At 38.0% G+C, this 14,884-nt stretch overlaps 1 protein-coding gene across 1 annotated transcript in view; it reads right to left on the bottom strand.

Annotated features, from left to right (window-relative positions):
* LOC126474736 (uncharacterized) overlaps positions 1–14,884 on the bottom strand; it is a 180,806-nt gene that overhangs the window by 141,697 nt on the left and 24,225 nt on the right. The window contains exon 3 of the mRNA XM_050102215.1: positions 4,150–4,244. Coding sequence (XP_049958172.1) covers positions 4,150–4,244 — 95 coding nt within the window. The remainder of the gene's footprint in view (positions 1–4,149; positions 4,245–14,884) is intronic.

Here is a 14,884-nt window from a genome sequence, read left to right on the forward strand (position 1 = left end):
GTGCATTTTTTTCATAAAAAAAGCTGTTTTGTGCCTATTTACATGGTATCTGAACTTTTTCCTTGTATCGTACTGGTGCAGGTCACAGTTGAAATTTGGATTTATTGTTTTCACAAGGAATATAACTTTCAATATGTGTACACCTATAATGGTAAGCACATATAATTTTGGGAACAGATTCCGACATGATTTTCGAGGTTTGGCACCACAAATAATTCTGATAACTTTTTTCTGTAGTATTAATAATGTGCTTAGGTTGGCTTGAGTTGTTGCACCCCATATTTCTACAGCATAGTTTAAGTTTGATGAGAATAGGGCATGATAAGCAGTTTTTAGTACACACATGTCCTTACAATATTTGCTAATCATATTTATAGCAAACACATTCTTCGACAGCTTATATGCTATGGAATCAATATGCGTGTCCCATATGAGGCTGTCCTGGATTGTAATTCCCAAGAACTTTGTCCATTTTTCCTTTTTTACAATGTCATTTCCTATGGATAATTTCATGTCAAATTCTATTCGTTTCCTTCTGTAAAATTCCATCATTGCAGTCTTTGAAGTACTTATATTTAGATGGCTTTCATTAAAATACTTGACTATTTCATTAGTTACACTGTTGCACAGTACCTCCAGACTCTCATAGTCTTTGTGTTTACACACTATTGATGTGTCATCTGCATACAATATTTTTGTGCAGTTAGGAGAACAATACTGTATATCATTAACATAAATCAAGAAAAGAAGGGTCCCCAGACAGAACCTTGAGGCATTCCATATTTGATATCAGTAATTTTAGATTTAGTTTGTTTTACGCAAGACAAATTGTTTTCTATTGCTCATATACGATTTTATTAGCTCATAGCCAGTTCCTCTGATACCCAGGTTCCACAGCTTGTCAAGTAATATGGTGATGTTGACACAATCAAAAGCTTTTTCTAGATCAAGGAACACTCCAGTTACATACTCCTTGTTCTCTATGGCCATTATTATTTTGTCTATTAATTGTGCTGCTGCTACTGATGTTGACTTGTTTTTCATAAAGCCATTCTGATTTTCAAATACTAAATTGTGTTGACTCAGGAATATCATTAGTCTAGTATAAATAACTTCCTCAACTACCTTAGAAAATGCAGGTAAGATTCTTTGCCAGGGCTTTGATTATCTGTCATCAAGCCTTGATATGAAGGACATCCTACCCCAGATCCTTCTCACCCCTCCTGAAATGGTTCCATTACCTACCCAACCTCACAACATCCTAGTCCTCCCCTATGCCACCCCCAATCTGAGCCCCTTGCCACAAGGATCATATCCCTGTGGAAGACCCAGGTGCAAGACATGCCCAATCCATCCACCTAGCACTTCCTATTCCATTCCTGTCACAGGATTATCCTACCCCATCATAGGTTGGGCCACTTGTCAAAGCAGCCGTCATATGCCAGCTCTGCTGTAATCATTGCACAGCTTTATATTAGTATGACTACCAACCAGCTGTCCACCAGAATGAACGGCCACCACCAAACTGTCACCAACACCAAAGTAGACCAGCCTGTGGCACAACATGCAGCTTAACATAACATGCTTTATTTCAATGGTTGTTTCACTATGTGAGCTATCTGAATCCTTCCCTCCACCACCAGCTGTTCTGAAATGTGCAAGTGGGAGGTATCCTTACAACACATTCTCTACTCATGAAATTATCCTGGACTCAACCTATGGAAACATACTGTTCCCACACCCTCCACCTATCGGTTTCCACACACTCTGTCCTATTACCTCCTCCCTATCCTTGTCTCTTTGGGTGCTGCCAGCTGCCAACACAACCGCTCATCTTTCCCCACTCTTCTCCTTGTTCACTCCATTTTCATCATCTCCCTGCCCCACAGCCTCCCAAGGTAGTGCCTGTTGGCAGCCATTGTCCCTGCACACTCCGCCAGACAGTGTTCTTCTCTCCCCCCATCTACACACTTCCCTTCCCCTTCCCTGTCCTCTCCATATTGCTGCTTCCATTCCAACTGGTAGTTGCATTTTGGTTTGAGCTGCCTCAGTTGGAGGTCATGTGTGCATGAGGTGTGCTTGCTTCTGCGAATGAATGGTGTGTGTTTCTCTTTCTTTTGCTGATAATGGATATGGACAAAAGCTAATATGCAAGTGCCTCTTAATTGTGCCTGTGTGCAACTTAATGTGTTATCTTTGCAGGAAGAAGCAACCTATCTTTTCCTTACATTGTTGCCATTCCAACCTGGAGTTTCCACTGTTTAAGGTAAAGATTTTGCTAGAAATATACTTCATGTAATTGCTGCTGCAGAATAAAATAATATGGACAGAAATTCTGCAGGCATAGTATTTGCAGTGCACTTGCTTTTCTTATTCAAGTGGCCCTCCCATATGGGAGACTCTGAGTCGCAGATAGGCACAACAAACAGACTGTTCCAAATAAAGCTTTTGGCTTGTAAGACCTTCATCAAAAAGTAGACAACACACACACACACACACACACACACACACACACAAACAAGTTGCATATTTGTGTGTGTCTGTTTTTGTCATCTACTTTTTGATGAAGGCCTTACAGGCCGAAAGCTTTATTTGGAACAGTCTGTTTGTTGTGCCTATCTGTGACTCAGCATCTCCGCCATATGATGAGTAGCAACTTCCCATTTCATAATATTGATACATTCCATCCTGGATTTTCCGTTGTTCAATCTCCCAATGACAGTTTGAAATAACAAGTGCAAATAAAACATATTAGTTTCATTCATAGCAGTCTTTCATTTACCTTTCGTTTTTAATTTCCAGTCACCTTTCAGTATGAAAGTTTGCATCTTCATCTCATTTGCCATGAAAACAGTGTCCAGTTATTATAACTTACACCATATATTTTGATGGTTTTCTCTCTCTCTCTCTCTCTCTCTCTCTCTCTCTCTCTCTTCTGTGAGACACACTGTAAATAAGAAGAGCGTTAAGTTTTTCTTCTTTCATTTATTTAAACTTATATCACTTCTGATTATAAGTATTGGTGTAGCACTGTTAGGAATATCACATTAGTTCAAGCATGAAACTTCTTGCTGTTTGAAGCTAAGATTAACTTTTTACTGTTCATTACCGTCACCCTACAAAAATGAATCATCTTTATGGAAATCAAACAATGGAAAATCCGCAATGGAATGTAACAATATCATGAAAAGAAAAGTTGTCACTCACCATATAGCAGAGATGCTGAGTTGCAGATAGGCACAGTCTTTTTGTTGTGTCTATCTACGACTCAGCATCTCTACTATATGGTGAGTGGCAACTTTCCTTTTCATAAAATCATCTTTGTGGATTACTTGTGCCTTTCCATTTGTGTTTTACCTTTAATTGCACACCTCTTGCTTATATTTTCGGATTCCATTAATATAATTGTCTGTTTCCAGTTAAAATGCATGTTTGGTTCTGTTTCTTCATACACACATAAGTGCTCCATATAGTAGTAGTTCTGTACACCTGAAGCAGGTTTTGGATGTTCTCATGAGTACATCAGCTAAGGAGACATTTATAATCACCTCCCAAGTTTTGACAGAATGGAAGTTGAACACATCAGCAAAATCAATGGAAATGTACCAACATTTCAGAATACTGCCAAAGATGCTATAGTACAAGGAAAAACAAATTACAATGTTAGTGAGCTGCAGATGAACGAGATAGCAAAAACCAAAGAAATGGGGTTATAGCTGGTATTAGTATTACTTGTCCAGTTCCTTTCACTAACAGTAAAAGACAAAGAAATGGGGTTATACCTGGTATTAGTATTACTTGTCCAGTTCCTTTCACTAACAGTAAAAGATAAACTCTAAAATTGGTAAACTGATCTTGAGTTGTTCTATGTCTCGCACAGAATGAAGAATGGGTTAGAAATGCCAAATATTGTAATATGATTTTTGACATGTGTCTGACTGGTTTATCCTAAAACTAAATATTTATAACCAGTGAACAAGTACAGTTATTTAAGCATGAAATCAGTAGTCAGTTAAGACTTTATATACTGACTGAAACAAAAGACAGACATTTCTATGAGGCACAGGGACCAAATCAAGCATTTTAAAGATGTCTACATTTTCTCTTAACCAAGTAATGTTAATCAAATGTTGCTGTATATAGCCTCACCTCACAATTGAGTTGTGTTTTTTTCCAATACCCAGCTCTGTAAGACAATGCAAACAATTTTCTGTTGGATCTCCAGCCCCCAAGGGAAAGAAGACCTGCAATTGTATAAACCACAAAATAATATTTTTTATTGTCTCCTGATACAAAAAAATAAATAAAATACCTTTCAAGAAAGACATTAAATTGTTTGATTTCAATTTTTCCGTTGTATAATTTTCACACCAATATACCATTAGACAGTAACCGAATTTTATGCTACCATCTCTGTACGTCTTCCCAGCAAAATACTAGAGATGAAAATTTCTTTCTATATTTAAAATTATTGAATTATCTTCTTTCAAACAAAGTACTGTCATGAATACTGGATCATGTAAGAGAAAGACATAAGCTATGGTGAAATAAATACAAGCTATAGTGGCTAAATCCAAAGATTCCCCCCCCCCCCCCCCCCCCCCCAATAAGCTGAGATACACTAATGCTCACGAAAACTGTAGTATAGTAAACAAACCACAGTACAATATGAACCTCACTGGAAACTCAAAGCAAGAAACAAAAAGGGTATGTGTGAGAGACCATAAAAGTCCATGTTTCAAAGTGCATTACTAATAAAATGATGGTCTGGTGTGATGGTCTAAATTGCCAATTGGTTCACTCAGAGCTACAAAGCTCAAATGATAACATTATGTCATAGCATTTCTGAAGCTGTTTGCCAAGAGAGTAGTGCTCATAAGACGTTACAAACAGCTGTCCAGCCACTTCAGGGTGTACACACAGACGAGAAAAAAATTCCCAGATTTCCCATTTAAAATACTTTTTCCTCAGGTTAAAGTACATTTTTTCCCATGTTAAGTGACAATATTATTTCCCTCAGACCTGTGATACTTATCAGTCCTCTGAATGGTAAAGCTTTTAAACTCCAGCATAGAACTTTATGGCATCTTAGGGGGGCAAAAATGTTTTGGGAAGATCTTTGATGCATGGCAACATTTGCACTGCATATTTTCATATTATGAAAGTATAAATACAAATTTCACCCAATACAGCATGGTAGCTTCCAACATACTGAAACTGAGATTACTATGTGTTTTTGTGAGCCAGTAATAGCTCATGCCATTTGATCTCACAGCCAATGGCAGCAGATATTCAGAGTATAGGGCCCTTAGGGCATTTTATAAGGCATTTAATCTTAGGTTAAATGGAAATGGCCTTAGATCAAGCTTAACCGGGAAATTTGCATTGTCTAAACATTAATCCAAGATCATATAGCCATGAAGTAGGACCGTATTTGACTGGCCATAATTCACAGTTCAAAGTCAGGTTCAGCTCTAATATTCAGTTTATAGTATACTGGCACTACGATTCATTGATTTTGTTTTTAGCACAAACCAACTGAAATAACACAAAAAGTTTTATTAACACAGAAAGTAGCAAGTAAATATGTGACTATGCTATTCCCACACAACTGATGCTCAAAATATTTCTTTTTTTTTTCAGTCTGGAAAGTTAGGTTAAGGAACTTACTGACTACCATGTGTCCTTAATGATCAATCTCATAATAGCTCTTGGGAGATGATTCATTATTTATGTGATTAGTTCAAAGGTATTTTATAGGCACTTTGCAGCAGAGTAAGAAAGGAAAATTAAAATATTTGCAGTGAACAGTTAAGTATGGGAATTTTGATAGCAGCTAATAACAGTTCAACCTCACTTGTGTATTTTCTCTTTCATCTCGGATAGCAGTAACTATGCAATTTGTATTAAATTTTTAACTACTGCACACGTCCTTAAACTGTTATGACAATTCCATGTGTGTTGGTAAGTAGAACATAAGCAAGTATTTTGAAATAAAGTAACTCCATAACTCTGCTTCATTAATTTTGAAGGCTCAGAGGTTGCTTTGTAGTCTGCAGTGCAGAAGGTCCAGAAGGTCACGTGCACGAACCCATCTCAACTCTTGAATTTTTTTTCTATTTGCTACTATTTCCTCTACTTTATTGGTCATAAAGATAATTATAGTAACATTACCATATGATTACATACCATTTAAACCATAAAATATTCTCTGTTTTCCAAGCATTCTGGACCACTGTTGGGCAAAATTCTGTGTGCAACAACACTACATGATGTGAATTACATTGTTACCTTTCATTTACTTAACAAATATTGTGTGCACAGAGGATGATGATGACAACGCAACAAGCTTGTCACACATTCTGTGAAAGCATGAAACCACTCTTGGAGTTAAATAACAAATCATTTAAGCTGAGGTTTCTTTTGGAGAAAAATGCTGTAAAGCAGTTGCAACTAAGGCTCAGGAGAAAAGTATTATAGACCAGTTGCAAATAAGGCTCAGACACTATCTTATAAAAGCAATGAAAAGTAACCAAACACTGACTGCAATGTGCATGTTGGTGTTAACCTTAAGATTTTATGCCACAGGAACCTTTCAAATAGTGGTTGTGATCTGTTTAAAGCAGACATAGCAACAGCTTGGAGAGCTGTCCATAAGGTATCAGCCTTTCGAGAGAATTAAAGTCAACAGCAGCTTCTCTCCATGCCTATACCTTGTTGGCTACAGTGACTTTATCAGTGTTTTTGCACTCAGTTATATCTTTATTTTGGTCCATCAAAGTTTCCAGCACCAAACCTTTCTCGTATTAAGGGAAGTCTGATGATTGCTTCTTTTTCTGTTTACTTGCTCCCATGGTTACAGCATGACACCTTCGATAATAAATACTGTGTATCTATGATACCTGATATCTGCAGTTGAAATGCAATAATCATGTCGATAGCTGATTTTAGCTATATTGCCAAGCATGCTACACGCTACCTAAGATCAAATCTGAACCAGCTTTGGTGGATCCAAGATCAGCATTATACAATGGAGCTGAGTCCTGAACGTAGTTCAGTTTCTGATCTAATGTCAAATTTGATCTCCAGTCAACAATGTTTATAAAATCGGCCCTTTATGTACTAGGTCACACATTTTTACTCGGCCCTCTCTGTGATTGACGGAAGACAGCTGTGTTCATGCCACTCCAGAAAGTTTATGCTCATTGCCACCCTTCACTACATACCAGTATTGTGTGCCACAACAATAAGCAGCCATTGTGAATATCATGTTGAGCCCTGTGCATTGCTGTGTGTAGTAATTGTTAATGTCATTTATAAAAATCAGTGATGAGGCTGCACCTGGTCCTTCTCACCATAAACTTCCATGTCACTTCTGTGACACATTAATCCATTACATATATGCTATAAGCTTGCTGCTTTGGGAAAAGAAGGTGAGTGCTTGTCTCGGCAGCCAATGCACTACAAGCTGATCACAAGGTCCACTCCCAGTATCCTCCACTCAGAGGCCAAGTAAAAGTGTGCGATCAACCAATAGTGATATCACTGATAACCAGCACAAACACACAATTAGAAAAAGTTAATGGTGTAAATTAATATACATGCAGTATAGCTACAACAAAATCTTAGCTTTCACTTATAATACCGGTCATAAATAATTTTTTTGCTGTTTTTTCCAAGGGTGTGGTTGGGCAAGATCCTTCGAGCACAGCTTAAATTGCAGCAGCTGAATAATTCTGACAAGCAGGATTAAAATTTTAGCATTGTGCACTGAATATTTTGTGAGTTACTTGGCTGAGTACATGTTACATCAAGCACTTCAACATTTCCATAGAAAAGCCAATTACATGTGAAATTGCTCAAGAACTCACCTGGCACTTTTTTTTTAAGGTTAATTAACTTTTTGCCATTATTGAATAATTTCTAATCTATGAAACAACTAACAATTTAGCAGCTGATCATGTCTGGAAGTTCACTGATTAGTAGCTAACATACAATGGTTAGCTCATACATAATACAGCACAGCTTTGAACTATACTATGAACTATTTAGAATGACGTTTCACAGACACCACTAGAACATGTTTCATTCAGTGCCAAGAAGTGATGAGATTTCTGCCATATATTTTATCACCTTCGCAAAACAATGATACAAGGCATGTGGTGATGTTTCAATGTATATTGAAACATTTGTTTTTAACAGTATATGTTAAATCACATTAATTTTTAATTATTCCTGCAGTGTTGCAATTTTTGAAAATATTTCAGAGCACAAGCTTGAAGTGGTGGAGGATAAAGTAGGAATTCGGGGATATCCTCTTCAAAGAAACCATCGTGAGAGTTGCTTAAATCAGTTTACAGAAAACACAGAATATCTGGCCAGAGTACCACTGAACACACTAAGCTCATGCAGTCTTGCTTGCAGTAGTCACTTAAATGTAATGAGTGTGAAGAGTGCTAGCAGTGTTCAATTTGGCAAAAAATAAAATTATAACAGAGATCATTCACTGGGTATGGAACTGAAGACTTGACCGTAATATGTGATTGTAGGGGGATCAAATAGTTCTAGGATGGAAATAAAACTGCGCTGATGATGCATCAAATTCAGTTTGACTGTAAACAAGAATAACGACATACAACATTAAGTAAGTGCAAGAGATGCTGGCACAAAGTTGTTGACTGTCTCTGGCACTGTTATTGCAGAAACTTGGAATTAGCAATACATTTTAATGCTATGGTTTACAAAGATTTGGGTAAGCTGATGAAGTGTTATGAATTTGTAGAATGCTAGATGTTTTATTTAAATGTCTGTGATCCGATTATGGTCAGAGGACATGGTACTTAATGGTAGCAGTTCAGTTCACAGTAGTATTTATTGCACAAAAGACATCATTAGAAATATATGTGAGGTTCACACATGTACATCTTGCAGACATCTCTTGAAGCAGCTTGGAGTATTATTACAGCCTCACAGTACATTTATTCATTTACAAAATAGTTCTGTTGAGATGTTCCACAACATAATGTTTATTGAGAATATGATCTATGGAACATGTAACTAACTTATTAATTAACTAAATAGGTCAGCCAACCACAATCATGTCAGTGTGCTGGTGTTTGCATTCATATTTTAACAGATGCCTAAATGTGTGTGACATCAGTGGTTCACTTGATTTCATAAGAACTCTTCCCTGACAGTTCCCAGCAACTTTGTGATTGTTCCCAAAAATGTATTGTGGTCAACAACATTGGTGTTTTACATGGACAGATGATTTAGAAGAAGTATTAGTAACTGATAGCCACACTGGAAAGTAGTTGAAACAGAGCTAGCTGGAATCTCCCATCAGCTCTTATTACACCTGTGCCAGTAATTAATTTTTTCTTTAATGACTATTTAATTCTGCTTTTCTATAACATGTATTTGTAGTTGTAGTGTCGAAGCTATTACGTGACTGCAGATTTTTGCAGTAAGTTTTTTACTTTATGGCAAGCTGTTTTGGAAGCCTGCAGTATACTAGCGTTCGGTGGCAGCCGGTATGTGGCCTGCCGTATGCGTCATAGCCCCACCTGTCACTAAAGTGGACCGTGAGAATGCTCACTGTGGCACATACTAAAATCACTTATTCACCACACCTAAGAAACTAAATAATTACGTTAAATATTAGCTGTTTTATTCCAAATTTGGCACATGGCCTTTTGTTATTCAGACAAGCTTTGTGTCAAAATTTTATATTGCTACCTATAATAGTATCAGAGATACAAAAAACCTATTCAAAAAGTACTTAACTGACACTTAAGAAAGCAAATTCAGATAGTAACAATAACAGTTTATATTTCTTTTGTTATTTGAAAACAGTAATAGCACTCTTAGTGAGCTGATTTATTTTATAGAGATTTTCAATTCGAAACTTTCGATAATTTTTCATTCATAATGGAAGTAACAGTTTAAAAATTAATATTTATATTTTGTGTTAGGGTGAGAGTAAATGAGAGTGAATGTGAGTGTGTACATGGAACATACATCAAATTTCAATTCTATATTGTATTACACCTTACGTAACTAGCAAGTGTTATGCCACCAGAATGTCATGAAAAACTGTGAATCCCTCTAACTGGCGTATGACATGTCTATGAGCGTTTGCTTTTGTGATAAAGCAGCCACAAAGGTAATAAGGAGATAATAAGTTCTAAAGCATATTTCAAGCATAGTTTTCTCTTAGTTTTCATTTAGTTTAGTTCAGCGGAACATTTTGATAATTCTTGCAGCATGAAATGATGTAGATGCATCTGCTAAAGTTGATTGGAGTAAAGCAGTTTGAGAGCAAATATGATCATGAAAGATTAATCTGATTGGCTGTTCATTTTGATCAACCAATGAGAGTAAAGTCTTTCCCGTGCATTGGGATGAGTTATATGCCCTGAAAGCAACGGCATTCAGTCAGTCGTGGACTAGCTGCCAGACGGGTAGGTCATGTTAGACATGTCCAAAAAAATTATTTGTAAGATGAAGAAATGACTGTTATATTGCGTTTGGTTTATATTTCTGTTCAAGCAGATGCAGTTACGGACAGTTCTGTGAAGTTTGGGAGATTTTGTAGTGTTTGTTGTACAGAAAACTGCATGTGAAACTATCGGCCTTTGTAAAGAATTCTGCATGGCGTGTTCGGTATGTATTTACATAATATTTTTGGTGAACATTGGCCTTTGTAAGGAATTCTGCGTGGTGTGTTCAGTATGCATTTTTGGAGAACATCCTCATTTGAAGAATCCACTGAAAAAGACCATGTGTGAAACTCATTTCGTAGCAGAGTATTGACTGTATCAATCTCATAATATTTTGGGCTGAACTTGGTGCATTTCTGGCTGTCTTGCATGTGACATAAGCTGCTTGAACTAGTAGTGGATGTACTATCGACATAAATGTGGGCTTGTTGACACCATAACTAAAAGACAATAAAAAACATTAGTATCCATAAAAGTAGACGTTTTCCACAAGGAAGTACCCACGTTTGCCCATTATTACTAGAGATTTACAGCTTTATTTTGTTACCGGAGTTACGTAAACTTTGCAATCCTAAGTATGGACAGTGGTTTTCTTCAATGCTGCTTTTCACATCATCTATATAATACCTTCGAATGCAGAGTAATGGGTGGTGAACTGACGCTATACTGAGGAAGGTAGACATTAATTTGGCAGCTTGCTTCACACAGAAAGCACCCCACATTGTCACATAGTGTAGGCAGGAATTTATCCATTTATTATTTACACCAGATCCCATTCAGTTTTATTATGCCAGCTATAGTCTCAGATCAGCAGATTGCAAAGATGTGATTAGATTTGTTTAAAACCATTATTATTAAAAGTTTTGCCCTTGAAATCACATCATGAGGAAAATTTTTTGAGTTAATAGATACATGTGATAATGGTGACACAAATTACTAGAAGGATCCACATCCAGACTTTATAGTAATGTATTTTCAGTTTACTGACACCAGTTAACAGATAATGCTAAAATTCAAACATACCTAGACTCTCCATTGGGAATTTAGAAATTGTACTTGTTAGATTCCAGCTTTTACAACCATACCACTATGCTTTGTCACCCAACATTTCCAGGACCAGGTAAAGCCCTTCATTAATTAATTAAGCCATTAAGTAAGAATTTGCTAAAAGTGGTGTAAATGGTTGTAAATATAAATATGGCACATGTAAATGAGTTAATCCAAACATGGATGCATAATATAATTCCATGATCTTTTGTGTTTCCTGACCCATCACATATTTTGTAAACAAGATTATTATCCTAATATGTAGTCCATCTGGATTAGTAAAATCTAAAAAAAAGATATTTTTCAACTCTCAAAATGCAGTTTAGAAAATCACAATATGTTCATATGTCAGTCTTTCAACACCTCATCCCATCCCAAAACGAGTTTGTGATCAGCAATCAAATAATACCTATGTAACATTTTCAGGAGAGTTCAAGTCCATAATATTCTACAAAAATTGGCCACCAGCATTGTCCACTTAAGATATACTTGTGACTCAACACATTAACTTTAAAAAAAGTGTATGATTTTGTATACATTTCATGGCATGAGAGTCACATATCACAGTATGATATTTGATTATTTTTCTACTTATTTCACTGATATATTTGAGAAGACTAAATGGCTTGCTAACTCAGAAAGAAGGCTTCACATTTCCTGGTTAGAAAAAGCTGGCCACAACTATTTGTACCATGGTTTGGCTTGACCACAGGAAGTCAGTCATAGAGGCTCTAGAGAAGGGCTCTGCAGTTTGTGGAAACTGGGTGCAGAAATACCCTGTGGTTTCCTCTTTTGAAGGCAGTCTGCCACTAAGCGACTGCATGGCACTAGCATATCAATGAGTATGACAGATTCACCTGCTTGCACACAGCTTTACGCTCCAGAAATTTTAATCCAATCAAATGCATCTTACCCACCACCATGCCTCGGTGGAAATGGATTGACCAACAGGCGGAACATGGCTAACACCCAATACCAACCTCTTGCATTCTGTAAGCAAAGATGGGAAATTTCTGCAAGGTTCCATTGTATTCATGCAAATAAAGCAACAATATTAGAGAAGGAAAGTTTCTACTCACCATATAGCGGAGATGCTGAGTCACAGATAGGCACAACAAAAATATTCTCACAATTATAGCTTTCGGCCATTAAGGTCTTTGTCAATAATAATCAATAATACACACATACACAAAATCGCACAAATGCAACTCACACACATGACTGCAGTCTCAAGCAACTGAAACCACACTGCAAGCAGCAGTACCAGTGCATCATGGGAGTGGTGACTGGGTGGGGGTAGGAGGAGGCTGGGGCAGCGAGGGGGAGGGATAGTATGGTGAGGGTGGCAGACAGTGAAGTACAGTGGTTTAGACAGAGGGCAGGGGAGAGGGGGGGAGGAGTAGTGGAAACGGAGAGAAATAAAAAGACTGGATGGGGGTTCCATTCCAGCACTACACAGCCATCATTTCACCACCACAGCCAGTCTTTTTATTTCTCTCCTTTTCCACTACTCCCCCCCCCCCTCTCCCCTGCCCTCTGTCTAAACTGCAGCACTTAACTGTCCGCCCCCCCGCACCATACTATCCCTCCCCCTCACTGCCCCAGCCTCCTCCTACCCCCACCCAGTCACCACTCCCATGATGCTCTGGTACTGCTGCTTGCAGTGTGGTTTCAGTTGCCTGAGACTGCAGTCATGTGTGCGAGTTGCATTTGTGCAATTTTGTGTGTGTGTATTATTGATTATTATTGACAAAGACCTCAACGGCCAAAAGCTATAATTGTGAGAATATTTTTGTTGTGCCTATCTGCAACTGTTGCTGAACACACTGCCAAACATGATAGCCTTTACTTTAATGAGTGCTTCACAGCCTGTGCCAAATGGATCCTTCCCACCAACCCCAGCTTTTCTGAATTGCGCCAGTGGGAACTTTCCCTGCAGTACATCCCACAATCCTGTAACCCTCCTGGCCTCAACTTTCGTTAGTCACTGTCAACACCCATCCAACCCCTTCCCTGTTGCCATTCCAGTACTACACAGCCATCATTCCACCATCACACCCAGTCTTTTTATTTCTCTTCTTTTCTTCTTTTCTGTTACTCCCCCCCCCCCTCCCCCCACATCTCCAATGCCCTCTGCCTAACCTGCAGCACTTCAGTGTCACCCCCCGCCCCACCATAATATCCCTCCCCCTCCCCGACCCAGCCTCCTCCTAGCCCACCCAGTCACCACTCTCAAGATGCACTGGTGCTGCTGCTCACAGTGTGGTTTCAGTTGCCTGACACTGCAGTGGTGTGTGTGAGTTGTGTGTGTGTGTGTGTGTGTGTGTGTGTGTGTGTGTGTGTGTGTGTGTGTGTGTGTGTGTGTGTGTTTGTTTGTTTGTTTGTGTGCGCATGCACCTATTATTGACCAAGACCTTAATGGCCAAAAGTTATAATTGTGGGAATCTCTTTGTTGTGCTTACCTGCGACTCAGCATCTCCACTATATGGTGAGTAGCTATTTTCCTTCTCTAATATTGTTACATTCCTTCCTGGGTTTTCCATTGTTTGATTTGTAAATAAAGCAACATTTCTTTGGTCAGGTTAACAGTAGCTGTGAGTCATCACTGCCACACAGTGGGGAGTTAGGTTTAGAGGAGGATAATTGTGGAGATTTGCATTTCTGCCATGGAGGAGAGACTTCTGCTCGTGGTGCCGAGTGTGGCACATGCTCACCAACACCAATTAGGGTGATTTTGATCTGGTGGTGATCAGCACAATCTAGCATACTTTTGCCAAGTTTTGAGTAAGTGTTGCATTTCACTTTAGCGCAATCCATTTCCTGAGTAGGTCAAAATTTGCAGGATTTGCTACACCTGATTAACTGTATTGTTTCATGGTCCTTCGTGTCATTTACTCTGCATTTGCAAACTGCACAAATTAGGAAAGCTTGTAGTGTTTCCCAAGAAGTGTTCATGTTCCATATGAATTACGTATCTTCCCACAGTGTTATCAGGACATTCTTGATTAAATTTAGCTTCTAGAGAGTTTTGTGTTTCAGTATTTTATATGACTTTGTGATCATTGTATGGAACAATTATGTTCATTTCATTGGAAACTTATTGTCTGTCATTATAATGTGGTTTGCATTGAGATCTTAGAGTAAGTAAAATGACTTATTACTTCAGACTTGATTTGAATCTCAGAATCAGACTATTGTCCTACAACTGAACCTAGTTAGGAGACACTCTACAAAAATAAATATACCCAGCTGGTCTGCATTTTTAATTTGTTTATCTCATTCTGGTGGTGTCCTGCTTCACTACAAAGGCCAAACCTTCTGATTATGCAGCTTAT

This window comes from Schistocerca serialis, chromosome 4, assembly GCF_023864345.2.
Source record: "Schistocerca serialis cubense isolate TAMUIC-IGC-003099 chromosome 4, iqSchSeri2.2, whole genome shotgun sequence".
Taxonomy (NCBI): Eukaryota; Metazoa; Arthropoda; class Insecta; order Orthoptera; family Acrididae; genus Schistocerca; species Schistocerca serialis.